This window comes from Mytilus trossulus, chromosome 7, assembly GCF_036588685.1.
Source record: "Mytilus trossulus isolate FHL-02 chromosome 7, PNRI_Mtr1.1.1.hap1, whole genome shotgun sequence".
In the NCBI taxonomy this organism is placed as follows: Eukaryota; Metazoa; Mollusca; class Bivalvia; order Mytilida; family Mytilidae; genus Mytilus; species Mytilus trossulus.
The window spans coordinates 11942872-11965213 of NC_086379.1; the positions used below are offsets into that span (position 1 = coordinate 11942872).

Consider the following 22342-nt stretch of genomic DNA (forward strand, 5'->3'; position numbering starts at 1 on the left):
CAAGGAGCATACGAGAAATTGTATACTTATTAGTAGTTTATTTATAAACTTGGGTGCTAATAGTTTTTTTTTTTTTTTTTTATAAATTTGAAATATTTGACAAAAAGAAGTTATAAGCATTTAAGAATCATCACTTGTATACAGTATAATCTTTAATTTTTAAATTAATATATTCAATAAGTTAATCTATACTAGTCAACAAATGAAACGATACAATGCAGTGTATTTTCAATATATAATGAACACTAATACACTGTACTAAGGTACAAAATTGCCCAATTGGTCTTATATTTACAGAGTGTTATTAATAGACCAAAAGAACCCAAACCGATTTACTTTTTTTTTGACACTTTTGTTCTTTAAAAATCGTTTGTTCATCCAAAGTTTCAAAAAACGAGATTTTAACTTATTACTTAAAACTTAAACTTCAATTGTCATTTTCAAACTAAGTGCTAATTTTCGTTATTATCTGTCGCACAATAAATTTGACCCTTTCGTTCAATCACACGATATTTTCTCACCTCCTTATTTAGTCAGATTCTTTTAATCATATACATGTGCTTGGCAAACTAATACTTTTCAGGATTGTTTTAACCAAATTTTTATTTTAACCAAAAAGACATGCACAGCTAAACTTCCATGCATGATATCAAACGCCATTAAAACCTATAGAAATAGATAAACCTTAAAAACCCGAATCTGCATTTTCTTTCACGTTTGAGTAATATTTCGAGAAAGTTTAGCTTTAATTCATTACATTCATTTCCTTTGCAATTTGTGCTATAATTCCTTGCATCCAGTTCCTTTGAACTTTTCAGCAACGATTGTCTCATTGTCAATCATGCCACATCTGCTTATTCTTAAATTTTATAGCAGTTAAAGCTTTTTTGTGTATTGCAACAATGGAAAGGACAATAAAACATATAGACATGTGCATTAGATACGAAACAACGATATAACGTTTATCCAGTTCGACGAACAATGCCCTTTCAATCCCCAGCGGTTCTCTTTGGTTTTGTTTTACCTTGACTTGTAATATTTGGTTGAATAACAGATTTGAACCTCGATAACCTTCTGCTGCTTCTTATTTATGAACTTTTGCATATATCTACGTTTCTTGTAGCATTTTCATTTACTCAAGTAGGTAAAGAACCAAATTATAAACGAATAACAACTCACTACAATTGAATATGTAACCACTCCGCCTACACCGTTGTCCGGATCTGTAGCTGTAACATGTATCACCTCTGTTGATTTCTTTGCGTTCTACCAAGGGAATTTTAATAAGATATAAGTTCATTTTCTTGTACAGACAGGATTAACAGTAAGGACGAAAACACAGGTTCAATAGGAAATAAATAGTTAAATCCATAAGTTTGTTCAGTTGTACGCATTATACATGAAATTTTACCTTTATACAGAATATTTCATTTTTGTTTATTGTGTTAATTATAAATTATTATTCTTAAAGATAATCAATACCCTCTATTTAAAAATATTAGTATTCAAACTTGCTCCATTGTGCTATGTTTATGTGACTTCGTATGTTGCATTCGGAGCATACAATTTACGAATAATTTATAAAAATTATATTGTTTTGTTCGGATTTAAATCCTAATTGATATCAAACATGAGAAAAAAATAAAAGAATTACGGACCTGAAAAAAACAAGTGCGATGTATTTTAGTTCTGAAAACGTCTTGTAAGTAAATGCAGCCTTGTTCTTTTTGACATTTTGCTTTGTCACTTGTCCTTCGTTAACCGGGCAATTTAATATCACAAACGTTTCTTATTAACTCATCAATTATGTAGTATGAGTCTCAAAGTACAAGTTTCAAACAACATATTGGAAGTATAATTATGAATGCCGAAATTCAATATTATTCTAATATAACGACCTTTTATCATCAACCAGTATAATCACAGTATATCTACTTTTATTATCTCAAACTCTTGAATACACAAAACATGCTGTTCCGCGTTACGCCCAACTTTCTACCAGTTATTCTCAATTTTGGAGATCAAAACCAGAAGCTTACATAGGCTAAGATTCTGATACAATATAGTTATTTCAATTAATAAGCGAAATAAACAAATCAGTCCATTTCAATTTACGTTTCGTCATAAAACTTCATAAAACGAAAATCCGCGAAATGATAGTTTTGTCTTTGCGTGGCAAAGTAACAAAGTATCCTGTCATATCATGTATGTTTCCTAAATTAAAAAACCCAAAGCAAAACAAATGTATACACCGTGCATTAAAAAGCGTCCTGTACGCCTCAAGATGCAATAAAATTACATACATACATATGGGGGGAACACGAGATTTAAAACATATTGTGAATTACATAATATTACTTATATTATTTTTTGTGATGAAATTTTTAACTAAAGAATTTACATTGTCATCTATTCCAGGAAATACCATATAGGCCTGTAAATAAAAAACGTTCGTATGATCTCTTTTATGTTCTCCCTTTCAGTAAGGTACATGTCGAAATGGTGAATTGCTATCAGATAATGCATGTTTTAAAGTTTTTCTTGTCGTAGACTCACCGAGGGGTGATCGGAAGGTATTGTTTGGATGATTCTGACACCCCATGGTGTGTTCTACAAGACAAATCTTCTAATATCCATTATCTGATGTGATAATATTATGCATAAAAAGATTACTTTCTGCAACAATGACGATTTTTTGTTAACCATATCAAAGATGGATTTTAGACAATAAATTCCCCAATTTATAACAACAAACTACAAGTACCAAATGTTTTAAATGTTGGAGGACATTATAGCTTGAATTTTATCAAGAACAACAATGACATCCCGTATGTCATTGTTTTATGCAATGAGGCGTATTTCGTTGAAACATGGTATCGTCCGGGTTGAATCTTCGAATGAATGACCTATTGGTTTGAAAAAATAACTCCATAGAGGTATATAAAGTCAAGCATACATCATACCTCAAGTACAGTTTTCTGGAATAGTTTTGATGAAAATGAAGGTTTTTCGTCGTTTACATCTAGAACATAGATTTGCAAGGCTTCGAAGGTCTGAAATTCAATTACATAACAAATATGTGTACATAGCAATTGATAATTATAGATAAACTTAAATTTAATTTATTAATTGCACAAGAAGCGCGTTATTTCTACAAAAGACTCATCAGTGACGCTCGTATAGAAAAAAGTTTAAAAGTCCAAATAAGTACGAAGTTGAAGTGCTATGGGGATGAAAAATTCATAAAAGTTTTGACAAATACAGCTTAGGTGGAGGTTGGTTGTCTTTAAAAATTGCTACGGTCACAATCAGTTAACACCAAAGGTGCCTTCTCATATGTATGTATTTATTTTTATTGTTGTTAAAATATTTGCAGTCTTAACTATCTCTTTAGTATCTTTCGATCTCCTTTGAAGGTCCACAAACTTTTGATGAGTTGAACTAAAAATATTCCACATGCATACTCACATTTTATTATATACCTATATGCTAGTTGAAGATATAGATGGGTGATTTGAAACAGTGTCAGCCAAATAAACTGAATGTTCAATTTTATTCCACTTTATATCAATGTGAAAGAAGATATAACACATTGAAAGCAGATACATGACCTTGTCGTTTAGGTTGTGCAGATTTTGATATAAGGCAAGTCTTTAGAAAAAAAGAAAGATATCACGCATGAATTAAAATAGTTACTCGGGTGACGCGTGAATTTATCCGTTGTACTTTAAAAGTTCATTTTCGAAATCTTTTTTTGATGAAATTGTAAAAGTGATGAAATTTATAGAATGGAAAAACGTTCTTCGAATCTTACGAGAATGTATGAATACAAATGACTTATTTACACAAAAATGAAATGGCGAAAATACCAAACAATGCCTCTTCAAAGTTCTAAGTATAATAAAAATCATACCTGTAAACCTGAAGTATCCGTAGCCAATAACTGTAAATACCATGTAGGTTCCGTCTAAAATCAAAACAAAGAAAAACAAATTAAGCAAAGATAATTTGTAGTTTATTTTATGTGAAGAGGTCTGTCTATATGGTCAAAGATGGTATGAAATGTAAAATCACAAAAATACTGAACTCCGAAGAAAACTCAAAAGAGAAAGTCCATAATAAATTGGTAAAATGAAACTCTCAAACACACGAAACGAATGAATAACAACTGTCATACTCCTGACTTTCCTCTGTAGAAAATGTTAAATTAAACAATTGGACCTGTTTATCGAAGCCTTCTTATGATAAGGACGTGTCCTAATACCAACTTATGACAAATATTAGTCCTATGTGGTTGTATCAAACATGTCCTAACTGGAGATAATCCTAGGAAATTTCACAACTTTATGGAACATATTTAAGTGTCTCAAGATTGCCTTATGATGGTCCTAACATTGGGTTATATATAAGGAGACTCTCGCGTACATGACAGTTTACTAAATATCAAATTTTATTATTTTCCACCAAACCCAGGAGAGTCTGTAGTTCTGCAATGGTAAAATGCAGATTCCATCTCTTGCTCATATTAACTGTTAACACATATTTTCTTTGCATTGATAAAATAGTTGACATAATCCGTAGTATCTTACCTCCTTTACATTTCTATGAATGTGATTGGTTAAAAACGCCTTTGTATATTTGATATAAGGATAGTAGGGAGGCGGGACTTATCTAATACACGGTTAGTAGCTATGTTAATATCTGTTTTTGTAGGATCAATGGCAGTCGTTTCTTTATGCTAATAGGATTGACGACTTGCTCATTTAAATAGATCACTAGTCTAAATTACACACGAATACTGAGACGTTTCGTAAGTCGCTCCTTATTTTATCCTAATTCACGTCTTAAGAAATTCTTAAGACCTTTCTTAGATGGTAACGACAAAAAGGCTCCTGAATTGTTAAACCTTTCACTTGTATAACAATGGCGGGAATTAGGATGATAAACAATGTCAGAATCTACAATTCAAGACCATCATCTGTTATTTGTGAAGTTCAGTCGGAATATTTATCAAAAGGGTCTTGGTAAAAAATGTTTCTTTTTTAAAGAAAAATACGTTCTTTGCAATTTACAGATTCCTGGTACATCAACTTTCTGCTCAGACACTGGTGACGTTCAACAAAGTCTGGATTACACATTTAATCAAAACTTTCTTTAACCCGTTATGCAGATAAAATTGATAATATCTTATATGCAGTAGTTATGGCTCCATAAGGCAAGGACTGTTTTAGAAATGTTTCATTAGATTAGGAAGCATATCATTTCAATGTAGATTAAACCAAAAAATGAAAATCTCCAATCCAATTTTAAATCTTCCCATTAAAAAAAATTAAAATACAACAAGAACAAAAATACATAATTCTTCAAGTGTTACATATAATATGTAATCTGAAGATTAAATATTGACAAATCCTTGCATGATGATTGTTATATTTTTTTTCAAATATATGACGCATTTAAAATATATATTATAACGTATTATCACATATTTTGTACTGATATGTACGTTTTTGCATGGCCAATAATAGCTAGAATCAAGGCTGGTTATCAGCCCTCGGGGCCGATATCGATATCAGCCCTCGACATCCATATCCAGCCCTCGAGTTTAACTTCCGGTAACCTGTCAATCAAAGACTATTTGTAAACAAGTTCAACTAAATGAAAAGAAATTTAGAAAGTTACAAATGTGCTGTAGAAGAAAAAATAGTAGAAATCAGCAGTGAAAATCACAAAAGTTCCCGTAAAATTTTGACGTCATGAAGAATTTAGAAAATATGAATTTAGAAAATATATGGCGCCACACTGGAATGAGTAGCGATAGAGGATTCTTCCTAAGCATTTTTTTAACATTTGTAATGTAACACTTTATAGTCGTTTAATATTTCAATTCTTAGAAATTAATATATTTATTATTATTTTTTTCTGAAACTTTTCACAAAAGGTTGTTAACCTACTGTGATACGAACTTTTTTTTTAACTCACAGTGATACATTTATTTATTTTTTCGTTAAATATCTTTTTGATTTTTGATGAAATATCAAACATTATTTGGTGTAAGCTATTTGTTTTCTCCTGCTTGAAAATATGTGATAAATAGATTATTACATGTCATTTTCCACATGGTTCATGGCTAAAGCCCTCTGGCTTGATATGGGAGTCTAGGGCTGATACCATGGACCATGTGGAAAATGCCATGTAATAATCTATAATAACTGCCTCTTTTCTAAACCAGTTTATGTTAAAGTTGTAGAACAACAAATAAGTGTTACATGGTCTCACCGTATTATAATTGCTGTATCAATTTAAATGAAATGAATTCATTTAAAGACAAATATATCCATTGAAAATGTTAATTAAATGTAATCTTACTTTCGTCAAACAAAAAACTTACAGATTTAGATTGGAATACATGTTGAAAACCTTAAACATAATCATTCTGATAATTGAACTATTTCAGATATTTTGTATAAGGATGATACATTTTTACAATTACAATAACATTTTTAAATGGATATGTTTGTCCTTAATATAATTTCAAAATATCAGATACTTGCAGTACATTATTTTATACGTTGTTCTTTTATTGCCAGGATGAAAGTACGCTGTGTATATCCGTATATATAGAGATGATTAATGTACAATGATTGATGATGTATAAAAGTAACTGAACCCATTGAATTATTGATACTTTGATACTACAAGATGTCCATGAAATCGCGGTACATTTGGGCAAGTGTTCAAACACAGGGTTTCGTGGGCAATACGTTTGAATGAGCAAGCGCGAAAGTGTATCAGATTTAGATAAATAATAGTCACCGAGTTTTGTTATTTTCTAAAAAAAAATGCCGTTTTCTATAGACAAAGGAATATTTCAAAGACAAATTTAGTACAAAACAAACCATATATACGTCAAATCACAAATATTCCTTACTTTGTATTGTTTTAGAGGAAATGCAGCTCCATGTAATCGATATTTGCCTATAGTAATAAAGATCAGATGAACATGGAGATTTTCAGTAAAAAGTTATAAACACTCATCAATCATACCGTTAACACCATCATTTTTCCATCAAAACCGTTTTGCCCTGTCACTAATTTTGGTATTTTTTTGTTATTGTTACTTAATATGTATGTGGTGAAGTATATTATTTAATATTGAAACGTACAGATTTAATTACACCAGGATTATGGACATTTGGTTTTTCTTTTGTTAATCTTAATGAAAATTTACCTCTCTGTCCATACATGCTTTCTGTTTAATTTGTATCGTTGTACTATAACTACCACCAGTGGCGGTTTGCCCTGCGTCTACAATGGCTACTTTAGCACGTGTAGCATCGTCATTAGCAGATATTGTAATAACTCCATTTGAACCCCGAGCGGTTATATTGGCCAGAGTTCTATCTAAAATATATTGAAGCATTCATGTATGACCAAAGTATCTTGCAACTGGTCACTTTTATTTAAATTGTATCTACAAATATTTAAAACTTAGACAAATATAAAAATCAAATTTATAGAGTTGAACAGTTTGACCAAATGACTTTTTTAGTATGAACTTGAGTCGCATATTTTTCTTCTTCTCTTTTTCGTTTGACATATTTATAAAATAGTGTGCGTAATAAAATTTTAGCATTATTGACTACTAAGTATTTGGAATGCATACATTTTGATTATTCTGAGAAAAAAGTTTTATAGACTGTAGAAACACTAACACTAGTTGCAATTTACCTTGAAAGGTTGTGACATAATAATGCGACATGGAAAGTATTCCGTAAAATAAACGCAGTGTTCATTGTCCTGTTCCATATTCATATTGTCAAAATTAGGAATTGACTGTCTACGAAACTGCGTGAATATTCAAAATACTGAGGGTTTTATACCTAAGGATATATTTATTACCTTAGCTGTATTTGTGGTTTTCAACTCCGTTCTTTTTTTTGCCTTTTAAAGCTATTCGATTCGAGCGTTATAAATAGGTCTTTTGTAGTCGTGCAAAATTTCAATTCTGGTGAACATGTGTCTATGATGAGTTTAACAAATGAATCACTTACTTGAACATCCCTCATAAAATGACAAAAGAGAAGGAGATTTGTCAAACCGTGGTGGTTGTGTCTGTGACAATCCTACAAAATATTTATTTCAACAGAGTAAACCATCTATCCTGTAAGTATTTGTAATATCAATATTAATAATTATATTGTTTGGAGGCTAAATATTAGGTATCCGTTTTTTGTTTGTTATGTGCGTATTGGTATTGTTTCACAATATAAAACTTTTTGTTAAGTAAGTGCAGCGAACGAGTTAAAAACCTGTTGATAATGTATCGATCAGCTGATATTTTACAGTTTAAATGTGATAATTTTTTTTATCATAGATTTATTTGTGTAATTTACAAGATAGAAACATGTGTTTTACTTTGTTTCACCAGCAACCGGAAGATGAAATTAATGTAAATTTTATATACGTGGTTTCAATCATTGTGACGTCGATAATATATCCGAGTAAACCTCGTGTTGACTTCACAAAACCCTGCTATATATCAAATATCAGGTTGTTTGCATACTGATATCGTAAAAAAAAATAAGTAGAAATATAAAGTTTTTTTTTCGATTGGGCGTGGCGAACGCATTCAAAAGTCTTCATATTATGTCGCGCAGCTAGTTTACAATATCGCTATGAAGAAAACCAGGATTTCAAGCAATGTAATAATTCATTTCAACTAATGTTATCAATGCCTTTAACAAATAAATTGTGTGATAAATCGGTGTTACAGACGAACGTTCACTTAATCTGACCCAGTCAATTGATAACCTGAGCGCGCCAATAGATAGTCACGTCCACACTGTTATGAAAACGATTATATTATACAGATGCTTCCTAATTCTAAATCAGTTTTGATTTATTATCAAGGTCACCAACAGTAATTTCGGCACCTAAAAGCAAAAGTTCATTAGCATATTTTAGGACCAGAAAAATCAAAAATGAATCCAGTAAGGTTTATAAAAAGGATTTACCGAGATGAATGGTAGGATTTTGACTGCTTTTAGAAGATTATCAGAAATAATATACATGTAAGAAAATACATTTTGCCTTGAAAAAAATCCCTTATATGTATTCGTTATGTGCATGAAAAACATAATAAACAATTGTGAACTAGGATAAGGGTTTTTATTTCATATCGGTTGAGAATAAGATTCTCTTATAATTGGATAAAAAGGGGTCACATGACATTCATTAATCTTCAGTAATAAATTCCATCGGTCATTAACAGAATAATACAGACCAGAAAACCGGTCGTTAATGAACTTTTACATGATATGGACCGGTGGGGAGTGGTTTACGTCTGATAATGACCGTTGGGGCGTGGTTTCCGTTTGATAAGGACTGTTGGGGCGTGCTTTCTCTGTTAATGACCGTGGGTGTGGTTTCTCTGTTTAGAAAACTTGTTCCTGTTTTTAATATTACATTTAAGTTGTTGAATTGTTTAATATATTTTTTCGTTATTTGTAAAATTAAAGAGAACTTAATTAAAAAAAGTTGCACTAAATGGCAGTATTACTACGACTGGTCTTCACTCTTTGGTATAGAAATTGTACAACTACTCGAGTTCGCATTAGGCGTTTTGAATTTATGAAAACTTTCCAAAACATGTTTTCTCAATGAAATAAACATAATAGTTCTTCAAAAACTGGTCATTATCGTGATACATGGACTGCCCGCCCCGTAGGACAGTGGTATTGACTGCGACAGCGATAATGACCTCGCCTTCTGCTCAGTCATTATCACTATCTTAGTCAATACGACTGTCCTGTATATCCAGTCCATATATCACGATAATGACCAGTTTTTCAAGAACTATTATATAAATGTCCTATTTCTGCTTAATATTCATAAATCCTGCTCCGCCTAACAAACAATACCATTCAAACTGACTCACATTAAATGACGGATAGAAGAACGTAAGAACGGTCAATATTCTATAACAACATACTATATAATATATGGTTTTTTAAAAATGCTTTAAACGTACGAATTATTCTAGGGTAACCATTATCTGCTTCTATTGACACCTAAAGTTCGGGAAGCAAAGGAATAAACTCCTTTAACAGCATATATAAAGAGCAAAAAAAGCGTTACAAAAAATCGACCGAGTTACCATGCTATTTATATAACATATATAATGTCAATCAAAATGTATATCGACTACATTTTTTCATTCAAATGATGACACCTTAGCGGATGGCTTAACCCCCTTCCAATACATGTAGTTATTGACTGTAGAAGAAGATGTTGTTAATGAGTGCTCAACATAAAATTGCTTTTAAATTGGTAGAAAGAATTACTCACCTTTTTGGGACAATGATATTAGCAATGTTAACACGATTCCAAACTTCAAAATAACTTCCATGTCCCTACAAATGAAACTATTATGGATTAATGTTGAGCTAGTATATCAGATCTGCGTTTAAATACAATTTTTTTTAACACATAACAAAAACAAAAACGGCCATACTACTTTTTAACAGAAAAAAAATTAAACAGACATGAATGAGCATACTTATACATTGTTGTACATGGTCTGCAAAGACAGACAAATGATAAACCATCGTCAAACTTATAATTCTCGTGTATTTTATATTAAGAATTGAATGCTTCTTTTGTAATTCCATTGGGGTGTAAAAGCGTTGACCGAAGTACATTTTATATGAAGCGCGGAAGCGGAAGCGGTTCATTCTAAAAATGTGCCCACGGTCAACGTTTTTACAACCCTACGAAGTTACAAAAAGAAGCATCCAATACGTATAATTACATTTCTTTATAGGCGAGCGCCGATTTGAGAAAAAGCCTCTCGTTAAGGTTTTTAATGCACCTATCGAACACACAGCTAATTTTGGTATCAATCGAAAGCAAAACTTCTAGAGCATACGATTTGGGTGGTCGTCAAAGTTCCCTATGGTCACGTTTCTTGCAAATCTCACGAGAACACAGACATGTCGAATTACTTTGTATTATACGGTGATACTTAACATTGCATATATCGGCATTGTTGTAAATATATTATTTTTATATAATATAGCTTGGAATACATTCTAAAAAGACATGGAATCCAATAAAAAGAAGATTTTATGAAAAATTAGTTGATTCTGAGGCATCTGTAAGACCAACCCTAAAATGTAAAAAAAATACCATTTTTTTTTAGATTGTCAGTGTCAATGACTTATTAAAACTCTTATATGTTTTGTTTTTATAAATTCCATATACCCTGAAAAGATTGCGACACACATCCAAGCTCAATGATGGCTGATAAACGTTTGACGACTTTTTTAAAATCTGCATTATTAAACGGTATTCCGGATCTGTATCGTGTTTATCCCAGACGCTAAACATTTATATAAATCTAGTATCTAATATGCATAGGTAACACTTGAGTTTCCTAAACACAAGTCGTGTTTCAACATATTACTAGATAAATATTCGTAAGACCATTTTAACCATTACTAATGATATTAGCATGTGCTATGTAAGCAGCAGACTGCATTTTGTATAATAGTATATTCTTGAATATTATCATAATTACTCATTATTGGTGAGTGTCCAAGTCCTGTGAAATGTGCGCCACTTCCAATGAAGCGCTGACACATGTCCATAATTAGCAATGCTGTATAATATGTCAAAATAACACACAAGAGACTCTTAGTATGACAACTAATAGAGGTTTCACAACCTTAATGAATGCTGTTAGCTTAAGGCAAAGACATGATGATGTGTTAAGGTTGTTAGAGGCATTGTTGGTTTAACAAAGAGGACGGCTTCATTGATAAGATGGAATCTTACAAGGCATGTGCTTAGTCAGATAACATCGGCAATGAGAGCACGTGCGTGTCTTGTCCAGGTTGGTGACCAATGTCACGATGAAGCAAAACCAGCTGCAATGAAAAGGGATAAAACATTTGTAGACGATCTAACTGTTTATATAACAGAAAATGTGACAAATCCATTTGACGTTGATAATCTCTCCCGTCAGCATATGGACATTTCAACTGGTCTCCATGCAAGCACGACATTGAAGATTCTGTTAAAATCAGTTGAAACTTGAAAAACAAAAACGTCAAAAAGGAAGATATTTGTTGAATCATCACTATCAACAGACAAAGATCAGGACTGAAGACATTTGAGGATATGAACCCCAAAGTACAACTAAAATGCAAATCTGGGCAAGTTGTAAAAGGTCATTTGATTCCCGAGCTTGTGTTTACCCGTGCACTATCTCTAACTAAATGTAGAGATGACGTATCTGTGGAAACTGTTTCGTCCTATCTAATTTGTCCCATTCCCACTGCATATATTATGACGATGGAATTATGAGGAAGACAAATAAGTCTGATCTTCCCATGAATTTGAAAATTAAGGTAGGATCAGTCTCTAACATTCCTCCGATCGATCACAGTGCTACCGTACCAATAAGAAATGGCATGATTTCAGTCATTTGATGTTAAAAGGATGTCCACAATTGGAGACTTGGCCAAATCTTACATTATGCAGGCACTCATTTTTAGCCATGGCGTTGTCAGTTTATTTTTGATTTATGAGTTTGACTGTCCCTTTTGGTATCTTTCGTCCATCTTTTACAATCATGCTTCCGATTCACAGACAAGGTTGTTGATGTCTTCGATCGCTATGACACTAGTACTGAACATTCCATAAAATCAGCAGAGCGACATAGACGATCGGCAACAACTACGAAAAAGTTTCATATCGCTGAAGGCCGAACTGTTCCAAACTGGAAAAAATGTCTATCAAGCAACAAAAACAAGCAAGCTCTGATAACTTTCCTTTGAGATTATCTGAGCAGCAATTTGTCTGATATGTTCCAGGATGAAAACAAATGTTTAGTTCTTGACGGCGCATTTTCCAATCTAGAATAGAGCGACAACACTCAATGAGAGCATGTAATCGATCTTCAGATCTGTCCTGTTCGTATGAAGACACAGACACCAGAACCTTGCTTCATGTTATACTCTCATAAAATCTTTTAGAAGTTGAATATTAGGCGACCAATCATAGTCAAGTGTTCTGATACAGATGTTCTTGTGCTCTGTGTTCATTATTTCAAGATTATTGTGTCGACTGAACAAATGTGGTTTTTGACGGGGTCAACTAATTGTCTTAGGGACTGTAGAAGGTACATACCAATCCATGAGTTAAGTAAATCTTTTCACCTTTACTAGCTAACATTCTCCCTGTAGTTCATGCTTGAACTGGTTGTGATACCACTTCTGCTATAATTGGGATTGGCAAAAAGACTGTTTTCAAGTTGATAAGAAAATCTCCGAGTAAGTTTACAAATCTCCAAAACTTTGACAAGATTGCTTTTTCAACATCGTTGTCAGCTGCCATAGAGCTTATTTCAAGCTTGTATGACTTAAAAGAAAAATTCGCTTCATCACATGTTGACTTAAACAAGTTACGTGTTAAACTTGTAACATGCAAAGACTCAAGTGAACCTGCATTCAAAGAACATATTTTGCGGTCATTTCAACAAACGATAATTTGGATGTCCTCACATCTCGATCATCCAAATCCTTTGTCTCCTTATGAATACGGATGGAAAAGAGTTTACATGGCCCAGATCCATTCTACTTTTTAGGCATGATGAAGTCCGATTTCCTGCAAGATCCAGTATGTTCTTGCAAGAGGGAATAAATACGTAGCAAGAAATGTATTTGCCGAGAGCAGCAAATGTCTTGCACGGAGCTTTTTCCATGTAAGGGCAGTGATACTTACCAACATATTTATTCTTAAGAGAACATCAATCTCTAAAAAAGATCAAATGAATGACGATGATGAAGATGAAAACGATACCATTGACTAATTGCGAAAGAGCATTTGAGCAATGGGGCAATATAAAGTTTAAGTTGCCTCACTGTTATTCAATGTAAATATGTATATTATTATTAATTTTGTGTTTTATAATAACTCTACCAAATGGTTGTGTACTTAAGTTCCGTATGCGATGATAGTGGTAGTTAAGAAAAAAACCCAAAAGAAACAACACCTTGCAAGTGATCTAAACAAAACAAAAAACAACAAAAAAAAACAACACCTTGCTAGTGATCTTCGGCCTTGACGTGGTTGGCAAGCTTAAGACAATTAAATCATATTGAATTTATAACTGTCAAACTAACAGGAAACCAAAACAACATTCATTTTTAACTGTGCTGTAAACATGGTTAATATGCGCTTTAAAGATATGTTTTGATATAGTTTTATCAATATTTTGTCGGTATAAAAAACAAGCTAGGCGAGACATTAGAACTTAAAAAACTAGTTATATATGTTACTAATATAAAACCAATAGAATTTGTGTGTTTTTAGATGCAAAATTAAATATTACCGAGAGTTTTGCGTCAATATCCGTAAAAATTATGATTTTCACAAAAATACGAGATTTTTTCATTTTAAACACTTTTAAAAAAAAAATTATTTCAGAAACAAAAATTAGATAGACTTTAGTTTGTCAAATGATATATTTCATATTATATTGCAGAAAAAATCATTAATATACGATGGATTTACTTTCCGTATTGATAGAACACTGAAGTGTGGGGATATATCTTGGAGATGCACTGTTAAAAATTGCAAAGGCAGAATAAAAACTGACGAACATTCAACAGTCATTCTTAATGGTAACTGTGAGCATCAACACGAATCCGATGCCAGAAAACTCGAGAGGCAGATTATCCGCGTAGTTGTGAAGAAAAAAGCGACAGAAGACATAACTGCTAGACCTATGAAATTAGTCCGTTGCGAGTTGATGAATATAGAAGAAGAAACACTAATTGAAAAGGACCTGAAGAGTTTGACCATGGCTATTTACAGAGAAAGGCGCAAGGAATATCCAACTCTACCAAAGTCCAGAGATGATGTACACAACACCATGGATGTCTTGGAATTAAAAACCAACAAAAAGGAACCATTTTGTCTCATGAACAGTAAAGAGCATGGTATTGTTATACTATCATGCAATTCCAATCTTGATGCATTATGCACAAAAGCCTCAGAACTTTTTATTGACGGAACTTTCAGTTACTGTCCAAAATATTTTGAGCAACTTTACACTTTCCATGGATTTAAAATGGGACATTATGTGCCACTAGTATTTGCTCTTCTACCATCCAAATCAGAGGAAATTTACACTGTTTTGCTCAATATGATATCTTCGCTGTGTACAGACAGACACTTTATGTTTAAACCAAGGATCGTACATATTGACTTTGAAATCGCAATGCACAATGCGTTTAGATCTGTGTTTCCAGATACTAGAATAGAATGCTGCCGTTTTCACTTAGGCCAAAGTTGGTGGCGCAAAATTCAGAAATTAGGGCTCAGTGTTGAGTATAAAAACAAAGAATGCGATGTTGGATTGTGGTTGACCAAATTTTTTGGTTTGGCATTTCTCTGCACATCCATGTATTTTTGTGTTTCTGGACACTATTCTTAAATTACAGACCACCACATACATCAAACTGAGAGGGCTTGATACAGCAGCAGTAGTGCGCAGAAGTAAAAAATTGAACAAATAAATGAATAAATATGTATCATTATCTGTATTTTACCTGAGTTTACCTGTCAAAAAAAATGCGCGCAAATGTAATCAAAAGCTGCGCGCAAACGTAATGATTTTTGCGCGCAAATATTTGCGCGCAAATGTAATGGTAATGCGCGCAAACGTTATGCACCGACGATAAAAGACCTTTCAAATGATATATCATATAGCCGTGTGTTAGGTAGGTGCATTAAAAACCTCCGAATCCTTGTTTTGGCGCTCGGCTATTAGCTTTGATCATGAAAACACGAATTTTATATATTTCTTTTTTATTTTATTCACCTGTGCACTTTATTGTGTGACACGTTTTATCATGAATGATACATTTTAATGAGTAATGCAATTGCTTAAGGAATAACACGTGATGTGCAGTTAGGCATTGCCGCAATCAGAATAAAGTATTATAATGAAACTTAAATCAAATGTAATTATATAGATATGATTGTGTTGTTAGGTTGCTGTTTTCTCACCACTGTCATTAATTAATCTCCTATCTCCATTTAATTATGACATGTCCGTCGATTAATCGCTTACTATTTGATGGATGAATTACATCATTGGAAACACATTGTCCAACAAATATAAGAAGCTGCTTTAAACTAGAGGCTCTAAAGAGCCTGTGCTGCACACCTTGGTGTATTTGTATAATTAACAAAGGACACACATGGATTCATGACAAAATGTTGTTTTGGTGATGGTGATGTGTTTGTAGATCTTACTTTACTGAAAATTCTAGCTGCTTAAAATGATCTCTATCTATAATAAACCTGGTCCAGTAGTTTCAGAGGAAAAATACATATTTTTTTGAATTTACAATTTTTTGAAAATTGTTAGAAATGGACTATAAATGGCAATAACTCCTTAAAGGGTCAAATGGACATTTTGGTTCTGTTGAAATATATGTAGACCTTAATTTGCTGTACATTATTTCTGTTTACAGTTTCTTTCTTTCTATAATAATATTTAAGATAATAAAAAAAAAACCGACAAAATTTAAAAAAAAAATACCAGTTCAAGGGCAGCAAAGAAACAACAGGTTGTCTGATGCATCCGAGCAGATAGATCTCACCCAGATTAACATTTTTACCCCGGCAGATTTGCTTTAAATGCTTTGGTTTCAGAGATATAATCGAAACACTGCATTTTACCATTATGTTCTCATTTAGCTATGTCCTTCATATTGATTGGCTGGCAAAGCTCTGGGCAACGTCCTCGGACACATTTTTAAACTAGATACCCCAGTGATTATTGTGACCAAGTTTGAAAAAATCTAGCCTAGTAGTTTCAGAGGAGAGAAGTTTTGTAAAAGTTAACAGACGACGGACGACAAGTGTTGAGGGAAAAGTTCACTCGGCCCTTTGGGCCAGATGAGCTAAAAATAAACCGCCATCCTAGCAACAGAATTGTGGTAATTTCAAAATTTGAAAATTTAACTTAACTAAATTAGATAATAATTGTTCAGTCCATGAACTTGTGTCTCAGCTGTATTATAAAATATATAAAACCATAATCTATAATGATAACAATAAAATTAATGATTGAAGGACGATGAGAGGCTTTTCGGAAAGACAGTGTTTAAAGGTTAACTAACGAACTGGCTTTGACAATAGACACTACTCTAGTTTAGTAGAGAAGTTGTGAGGGAAACGAAAATTCTGCAATCAACTTGATTAGTATACAACATTAATAATTATAGTGTAAGAAATATAGATTCCTACACTGCAACAAGCATACAAACTGTATTACGATATTTCTCCATTCGAGACAGAAATTTTGTTATTTAAAGCGCGAGGCTTGCCGAACTCTTTAAATAACTAAAATTTAACTGTCGAGAGTGGAGAAATATCGTAATACACGAGTTATAGTGCAGGAACCTGTTTCTCTAATGATTTTTATCCTTCTTTTTTAAAGATTTTCAGAAACTTGTGTTCTTTTTATGCGACTTCATCAGGTATGGTTTCCTTTTTTCATGACGTTATAAAGGAAAATTCAGAAACATTCAGACGTCATAATCAAATTTCGACTAATCATTTGCCGAGAACAGATTTTTCACTAGTGAGGAGAAATATTTTTCTCACACCGGTCAGGATATGTGAAAATAGCACAAAAATTAGAGAACGCATATACCATCACTATTTTACAAAATTCACAGATAATCTCCTTCTCACCACAGAAAATGATTTTTTTATTGATCTATCGCTAGAAACTAATGGCACACGTGCCCGTTGTCAATGATATTAAAACCCATCGTAATAGGTAGAATAGCGATAAACGGATTATAATTGATTACATCAACACGATTGCTTTTCTCACATTCGCCGTACCGGCTCAAGTAAGAAAATCTATCTCTTTGTGATGACTGAAGATAATCGTTAATAGCTACAGAGTATCTGGCTTAACTAGAACAGTCACATTTACATATGGAAAGGTTTTTCACTTTGGTTACGTAAATTCACTTTATATTTGTTCGCATTCGGATTTATAACATTACAACTCTATAAATTCGTAAAGTGTGTCATAAAAATGACACGTTTCAGGAGCCTCGATTAAACTACTGTGCCTTGTATTTTTAAAACAATAAATGGTCGATACTAAAAGACCGGGTACTAAAGGTCGAGATACTAAGTTGTTCATTGACAAATAAAGAAGGTTCTAAATTTTTATTGTAGTAGTTTCACACGTACTTTAGTACATTGAATCCTCTTAAAATACTTCATGTATTATTTATAGTTGTGTGTCTTTCCGGACGTTTAACCTACTTGCATATATGTATACCAGTTATTGACTGTGACACCAAAAATAGTGGTTCGCATTAAAAAAAATAGCATTTGAAAATACAAGGGCAAATAAACATATCAACAACAAAAAAAATAATTACAAAATATTTAGTTAACAGATTCAATATATTTTTGCTTAGATTTGTGCCGCAGCCACACGATGTATACAAGAAAGAACATGATGCATTTGTACATTATGTGAATATCAAAGTTCCCACGGTCAAAACCGTATAAGGGTATCAGGTGTACTTTATGATTATCTTGATCCACACGAATGAGACGTTGCATTGTCCAGAGGACAGATGCTATAATTTACTGAAAAGAAGAGTTTATTTTCAGGTATTCCAGATTTTGAACCAAGCTTACTCGTATAAACTAGTGTGTGTTAGTTGATGTTGCCAGTGGTTCCTAAAAAGGAACATTCAAGTCTCGTCAACCTTAGGGACTTAACCAACACAATAAAGAAAACAAATATTATTGGTCTTTGCTTTTGAAACGTGTCCTCTATGGTATTACTATACCCATATTGAGTTATTTTCTTTGAGAACGAGAGGACTTTTTTAAAAGAATAAACCCGAAACAGTACCAAGTTTCAATGTGTTATACGACAAAAATACAACTTAAGGTGGTACCTAACACTGCAGGGAGATAACTCTGTAAAGTCAGCTTAACGTTTTAATTACGATGTGTTGCAAAGGGAATATTAAGCTTCTCAATGATCAAAATTGGTGTTTGTCAAACTGCTATGTAACCAGTGTAATTTTTCTGACAAAACGGTTGGTTCAAAATTTTCAAAATTTTATATTTTTGTGAAATGGTCAAAGTAAATACTTTGTCAAAATTTTATGAAAATTAAACGAGACAAATTAATTTTAGTGAAAGTGTTGGGTACCACCTTAAAATATACACCATTTATAACATATTTGATTTCCTTACATCTATACCTTTCTTTTACCTAATAACTATTATATGTTCTACCTTATTGCTGATTTATAACATTTTAACATTGATCAAGTATGTCATAATATCGATACATTCCACTGTATCCAAGTACCCGTATGTACTTTTACATTCTCTACACAATAAAACTAAGACTGTCACACAATAAGGATACCCGTTATATTACATAGATTGTTAATGGTTTCGATATCTAACTATCCAATAAATCAACATAGAGGTTATTACATTTTGTAACAGTAGAATTTTACATACAACTTTATGACAACACTATTTTTAAGTAAAGCTAACACCAATTTACCTAAAGAGCCGTGGTGAAGTGGTTAGCGCATCGGACTACTAACACAAAGGTTCCTGGTTCGATTCCCGTTTGGGATGAAAATTTCAGGAACTCAATTTTCGGCTCTCCCTTGATACCATTTGCGAGTATGGTCTTGAGGAAACGATGATAGTCCGTCGGACGGGGACGATAAATGGCTGACCCGTGTTAAGAGAGAGCCATATCTCTTGCACGTTAAAGACACCCTTGTAGATTTCGAAAAAGAGTAGGCTAATGCCGCTACAAGGCAGCACTCGCACCCGCAAAGTGGAAAGGGATTAATATAAGTTGTAAAACTTGTTTCCCAATCCACTATAAATAAATATGTTTAAACAATTTATCTATAGTACTTCATAGGTGCGTTTGTTAATATTCATGTATGACTTATGACTACCTGGCTGGTTTATGAACAGTTATTATAAAGTAAAATAGCGTAAAAATATGAGGTAACATATTACCAAAGCATCAGTTACATGTGTAACGAAACCATGTTTCCGTACAGTAAGACTATTGTAAGCGCTGATTATCTATACTTTTAGACAGAATTCGACCCGGTAAATGGGATTTTCAGACGTTCAGGATGTAGATTAAGTGCATATATTTCATATCTTCACTTCACTGGGGTATATATATATATATAAGTTTTTTTTGTATTAACTAAGCATCCAAAAATCAAGTAAATAAGCATCAAACCTACCAGCCAGCAAGGGAGAAATACAAACAAAAACAATCACACCGGCAAAACAATGTACAACACAGTTGAACAACATTCACAACGTTTACTCAACTATTTTTTGATTAATAATTTCATATAACAAAAAAAATATGTAACAACTAAACATATAAATCCAATATTTTTCTCTCTCTAAAGATGGATGTTAAAAAACGTACGAATCAAATATACAATCCCCGTGAAATGGAATTGAGATAATTTAATGTTTCAATAGTTTAAATGCTTCAGTTTTTATTCCATCATAATAAGTTAAATTTGAAATATTCCACATTTTCTGAAAATATTAAGGAACTATAATAATTTTGATACATACAAATAAGCTTGAATGTGAATTCTATATATCTTTGGAATCATACTAGTTTTTAAAAGAAGGAAAATAATTGGTTACAAATAAAGGTTTTGTGTCAACCTGTACTACATCGAAAATTTTGAAGTACTATTCAGATGGCCTAAGACAAAAGATAGAATGATAAGTATTTGATCAGGAACAATCTATAGAGATTAAACTAATCGGAATGTTTGTTCATAACATTGTTGATAACCGACACAAACAGGAAGCAATTGACCATGTTGTTGATTACAATAAGCATAAGCAAAGCAAAATAAAGTATAAAGTAGCACCTTTTTTCGTACTTACAAGATATATGTAAAAATCTTAATACAGATAGCTAATTTGTATATTTACCTTCAATTTTAGTTTTACGTGCACATATGAATTTTCAGGCGTGTCACCTGTAATATTAATTGATCTTATCCGTATTTTGTCTGTTATCTAACCACGTGTTCGATAATGGATAAAGGGTTCAATCGATTTGTAATAATTCATGAGAGAGCACATTTTATGAAAATGCACTTATTTATTTTATATGACACATTTTAAAAGGTAACTGTCATAAGATTTAAAGTAAAATCACCTATCGAGGGAAATAAAAGCACATAATTTAATATTAAAATCGGGCGAAAATAACTGACAGGATGAGATTATAAAACAATTTATTTTGAAAAACAACATGTTACTTATTTTTTTTGTAAATTCATGGGGATTTTAAAGCGTTGACCGAAGTACATTAAATTTGTATAAAAATGTGCGCACGGTCAACGCTTTTTCAACCCTATGACATTACTAAAAGAAGCATTCAATACTTACTTACAATTTTCGCTTTGATCACGAAAAAAAGGTTTTTATCATTTATTTCTTTAAAATAACCTGCGCACTATTTTGTGATAGAACGTGTCATCATTGACGTTGAACTTCATTGGAATTTAGGTGAATGTTTAGTATGACGAACAAGCGTTGTTATCCAATCAAAAAAACGGATTCTTCTGAAACATCATGTAATGTTATTACTAATCGTGTGAAGCAAGCTAATATAACTTAGACCAGAAAAGAAATGTTTTGTCGATCGGTGGGTTGAATCTTGAATACATATCAACAGTATGTGTCAACATCGAAGAAAATGCAATCGTTTATAGAAATCCGACAGTAACCGAATATAGGAAAGATTTGGTACATTTCACATGTGTGCTTATATTTGTGCAATACTCTTCATATGTTTTATCTTGGAGAAGACGATCACATAAGTGTGCAAGTTTCTAAAATTTGACATTGTGGCACATTTAAAAAAAAAATGTTACTTCGATATCGCAAAGTTTTCGACCAAATGCTGAAAAAATGTCACAAAAGCTCGCTCTAATGGGCCCGGACAGGCGCTGCAAGGGTTGTACTACGTTAACATGAAGAAAACGTGAAATTTTCCCTGCAAATGAAATCGGGTTAAATATTCCATTCCCGAAAGGACATGACTGTGTATTTTAAAAACATCGATAAAAACCTAATAGACCACATAGACAAATAGACGGAGAAATTGGCTCCATATTTTCATTTGTTTTTGGTACGCTCGGGGTTCTAAAATTTACTGAAACGATTTATAAGGAAGACAATTGTT

General features: G+C 32.4%; 1 protein-coding gene across 1 annotated transcript; it reads right to left on the minus strand.

Moving 5' to 3' along the window:
• Positions 1 to 120: 120 nt before the first annotated feature.
• LOC134726153 (protocadherin alpha-11-like) lies at positions 121 to 21179 on the minus strand. Its single transcript, XM_063590553.1, has 8 exons — positions 21082 to 21179; positions 10351 to 10415; positions 8055 to 8126; positions 7232 to 7404; positions 3914 to 3967; positions 2964 to 3053; positions 1180 to 1266; positions 121 to 150 (listed from the first exon to the last, which is right to left on the minus strand). Exons 2-8 carry the CDS (start codon positions 10409 to 10411, stop codon positions 121 to 123), a joined length of 567 nt encoding a protein of 188 aa, XP_063446623.1. The 5' UTR covers positions 10412 to 10415; positions 21082 to 21179.
• Positions 21180 to 22342: the final 1163 nt, after the last annotated feature.

Bases quoted from the DNA above. Each gene is read 5' to 3' on its own strand.
- LOC134726153 (XM_063590553.1), bottom strand. From the start codon at position 10,411: ATGGAAGTTATTTTGAAGTTTGGAATCGTGTTAACATTGCTAATATCA. The intron at 8,127-10,350 runs GTGAGTAATTCT...AATATTTTGTAG, and splicing joins AATATCATTGTCCCAAAAAG to GATTGTCACAGACACAACCA. The intron at 7,405-8,054 runs GTAAGTGATTCA...AATATATTTTAG, and splicing joins ATTTTATGAGGGATGTTCAA to ATAGAACTCTGGCCAATATA.